Source organism: Nymphaea colorata, chromosome 3 (genome assembly GCF_008831285.2).
Source record: "Nymphaea colorata isolate Beijing-Zhang1983 chromosome 3, ASM883128v2, whole genome shotgun sequence".
Lineage (NCBI taxonomy): Eukaryota > Viridiplantae > Streptophyta > Magnoliopsida > Nymphaeales > Nymphaeaceae > Nymphaea > Nymphaea colorata.
This window is the reverse complement of record NC_045140.1, coordinates 22,420,411-22,424,560: the sequence shown is the minus strand read 5'-3', so window position 1 is coordinate 22,424,560 and position 4,150 is coordinate 22,420,411. Positions and strand designations below refer to the sequence as shown.

The following is a 4,150-nucleotide window of genomic DNA, read 5'->3' as shown; positions in this document are numbered from 1 at the left end:
CGTCACTCCGGGGCCCCGTACTCGACGCTAATATCTTGCTTCGATTTAGGGGTATTTGAGGAAACTTTCTTTCTGCGTCAACGCCTTCGTTCTTCATCGTCATCATCATCTTCCGTTACCTCTGAAGCTGGTTGGCTTTGCTTGAGAAGATCCAGATGGCGGCAGCGATCGAGGTAATTTGCTTTTCTGTTATTATCGTTTTTTTTTCCTTAAAAAAATTTGGACCTCTGATCATCAATTGGACGATGAGTTTTCTGTCATCCATTTTTAGGTTTGGTACTTTGACTAAGCGATCCTAGGGTGACATCCTTCCTCTGAGAATCCATAGAAAGAAGAAAAAGATCCCTCTCTAGGATTTTCTTTTTGTTGGTTTAGGGTGGCATGAGTTTTATGCGAGGTTTTGTCTTTTTTGTTTGGTCGGAAATTGAAGCTCGGTCGGGATTTGATTGGTGGCACACCTCGACGGAAAAGATTCGTTATTCAAGGATTCTTTCGTGTGGTGCGTGTTGTTTGACACTTTCAATGATTGATTTGAGATTGAAACGAAGCGAGTTGGTTCAATCTAGGTGTGTTACTTGTTCTTCGTGAGTTATCCTTTTCTCTTCGCCAAGGGAGAAAGGGTAGCAGCTATTGGGGTTGCAGTATGCAGTAGAAGTGTCAAGAGTGAAGGAAGCTATTTTTCAGTTTTGATCTTGGTTTTATCTGTTGTGCCTGGAAGCCTGATTGAGAATTTGGTTTGTCTGATAAACCTGCTTTTCTATGATTAGTAAAGAATCCTTGCGTCTCACAGCAACAGTTATGCGTGTTGTTTCGTATCTCCTGATGAAAGGAATTGCTTAGGGTGAACGGAAGTTGTCCGCCTGGGGCAAATATGGTTCCATGTGAAGTACATTTGTGAATTAGCTATTTGATTGCGACAATAGTTTCTTGCAATTGCAAGCGTCCGGAATTTTACTGATGGAATGTGTAGATATGCAATCTACCGTGCTTGGTTAGCTTTAAGTTGTTAGGTCATTGACGGCCAATATAAAGCAGTGGCTCTGTGATGCAAATCTTAAACTTGACTTGCATTAGTGGAACTTACTAATTTAGACCAAGTTTATCATGATTCCTTCTGCTCGTATAATTGAAAATACAGGTCTTAGTTAGAAATCTAGTTAGAAAACATGCTGCAAGAGGAGAGATCATGTCATATTCTGTAATGGCTAAGTGAATCTTGACCTTTAGGATTGCATATGCTGGCACATGGTTGTTTATTAGACTTGTCATTATTATACTCTTTTACAGTTATTTTGCATCATCAAGAATCCCACAGGTTTTGTGTAGATTCACTTGTTCTGAAATACTGTAGAATTCTTGCTAAGATATGAGAGAAATACCTTTCTCTTTTTTAGAGGTGGTTATCCTGTGTTCAGGCTTGCAATGGTTTCGTTATTGAGCTCAAACAGCATCAATAAGAGAGCTACAACCTGGTTTATAGCTTCATACAACACAGATCTGAGTAATATTGCGGTGTATGAGTAGCACCAGTAATAAGTACTATTAGGTATGTAATCAGATGGTAGCAGGACAACTACATAGGCTGGAATTCGGATCAAAATCAGTTCCACCAGCAAGATTGGAATTCGGGTCAAAATCAGGTCCGCCATTAAGATTGGAATTCGGGTCAAAATTAGGTCCGCCATCAGCCTCACACTATCCCTGATCCATTCGCAACCTCATCTACTGTGTCATGACCAATATCACATGGATGTAAATGTGAATGCCGGAATGATGTGTATATGTTTGGCACACTATATCATTTTCTGAAAGGTTAGGATGCATGCACAAAATTATATTCACAATGTATCTGTAAATATATCCTAAAGCATAATGCACAAAAATCATCTGAAGTTTTGAATATTCTATATACATCATATAAGAAATTAAAGAATAATGTGATCTGTAGCATGAAAAAGAAAAAGGGATAAACAATCACGTGATCTGTAGCATGAAAAAGAAGAAGGGATACAAGTCAAGAAGAAAGTAAACAATGAATGTCGTAAATGGGAATATGTAAGTTAAGAGTTAAGACGAATTTTAATGGCGTTCACACTAGTTTAACCTAGCCAACGAATGTTGGTGAGTGCTAGAACATTTTTTGTGTCAATCCCATGTGCGATGGCACAATCTGCATGTAAATACCATCTGCAATTTATCAATCATGAGTGAATCTGCTAAGGTAGAGATCCAACAGTTTTTTAAATCTACATGGCAGTTGACAGCACATAGATGAGTTTTCTGTATACACTGGGAGTCTGGGATCTATTGACCTGCATGTTGCTTCTTTTAGACAACATGTATTCTGGTTGTTCTTATTCTTGTCTATGTGAACTTTATCACATAATAAGGTGTTCCAGGTAGAATAGTTATTGAAAGATAATGTTTTCATTGTGCAATGTGCTTTATTTCAGATTGAGGACGTAAAGACTGCACCAGCTGATTTTCGCTTCCCCACTACAAATCAAACAAGGCATTGTTTCACACGCTACATTGAGTTTCACAAGTATGTTTTTCTGAACTATTAATTTAGATCTTCCCCAGAGTTCAAAATGTTGACCATAATGTTGCCTTCACTATTTAATAGGCACCTTAGTTGAGTTGTTCAATTGTCCTTTATCTTGTTATGTAACATCTGACTATAATCATGCTGTTGTAATCAAAATGCAGGTGCCTGGCTGCAAAAGGTGAAGATTCTGGTGAATGTGAAAATTTTGCAAGATATTATCGTTCTCTCTGTCCAGGGGAATGGGTGAGTACTCATTCTTGAAAGCCCTCCATTTTCAATTCCTCATGAAGGGATTGTTGCACCTATTTGTTTTCCTCTTCTGAAGGCCATTGACAGTGCATGACTAAGAAGTTTGGTGAACTGGTGATCCCCTTTGTTGTTTGTCATCTAAAGTTTAAACACGTCATGGTCTAGGCATTGTTCCACAGTTTCATGGTAGCCATTTGAACCTTCAATAGAATGCACTTAAAATATGTTTATTTGGGGTTTTATTATTAGCTCCATTTATTTATGAGGTCTGGCCTTTCAAATTTATCTCTGATAAAACATTGTTCCATTATACATATCATTTGTTGGAATCTCATTATATGTTGGGGATGTGAACCATACCCCAACCTGACCCAAGTGAACCATGAGTAGGAGCAACCAGAAATAAGAATCACTGTACATTAATAATGTCATTAGAGGTAATCTAACTCATCAGTATGAATTGATGTTGGAGTATTATTATAAAATGGTCAAATTGTGGGAGAATTTCCTTCCTGTTCGTGGAATAACCTGGTTGGAACTTATCCTTCCAAATCGTGAATCATATTTGGCTATTGGTAGAGTAGGTAGTTACTTCACTCATTGCATAGCCGAGCATGATTACAGTCATTAATTGGAGCTTGTGATGATGACTTGCTAGAGTATTGTCGTGTACCCCAATGTGTTTGCACTAGTGCAACATGGGCTAGGTTAATGACCATTTAATGACCATTTTTAATGAAAATATTTAACTATTTAAGTTACTGAAATTCTCAATTTGGATATTCTGTGTATAAATTGTTCGATAGTAATGAAGTTCCTTTTTCTTCTCTTCCTTAGATTGAGAAGTGGAACGAGCAGAGACTGAATGGAACATTCCCAGGTCCTCTCTGAGCTCGGAAGTGTATTTCTTGTCTATTGGATCTTCTTTGTGCTTCACCAATGATGTGTTGACCAAAGTTCCTTCCTACAATTATGGAATATTGAAGAACCATGGGTTTGTTATTGAAATTTCAAGCTGGTTGTTGGGGTCATCTCCTGTGAACGTTCATATGTCATTTGAGTGGGATGAGTTCTGAAACATCCTCGTTAATAAGAAGGCTACTTAAGGAGATTGTTTCTACATTATTCATTTCACTTGTCCAAAACGGCAGTTTATAATTTCACAATTCAAAAATTATGCGTCAGTAGTGGTTAAGCAAGTAGTGGTTTAGCAGGAAAGAAAAGCAGTATAAACTAGAAGATGATTTTACTAGACGATATGCTGTATAATTTCAGCTGGTAAAAAATTATGTCACTGAAAAAAAAATTAAAGTATTAATTTTATATGGGTAATGTGACGCAGTGACAGTTAAA

At 37.4% G+C, this 4,150-nt stretch overlaps 1 protein-coding gene across 1 annotated transcript; it reads left to right on the top strand.

Moving 5' to 3' along the window:
- LOC116250935 (cytochrome c oxidase subunit 6b-3-like) lies at positions 1 to 3,917 on the top strand. Its single transcript, XM_031624935.2, has 4 exons — positions 1 to 173; positions 2,454 to 2,545; positions 2,710 to 2,791; positions 3,635 to 3,917. Exons 1-4 carry the CDS (start codon positions 156 to 158, stop codon positions 3,686 to 3,688), a joined length of 246 nt encoding a protein of 81 aa, XP_031480795.1. The 5' UTR covers positions 1 to 155; the 3' UTR covers positions 3,689 to 3,917.
- Positions 3,918 to 4,150: the final 233 nt, after the last annotated feature.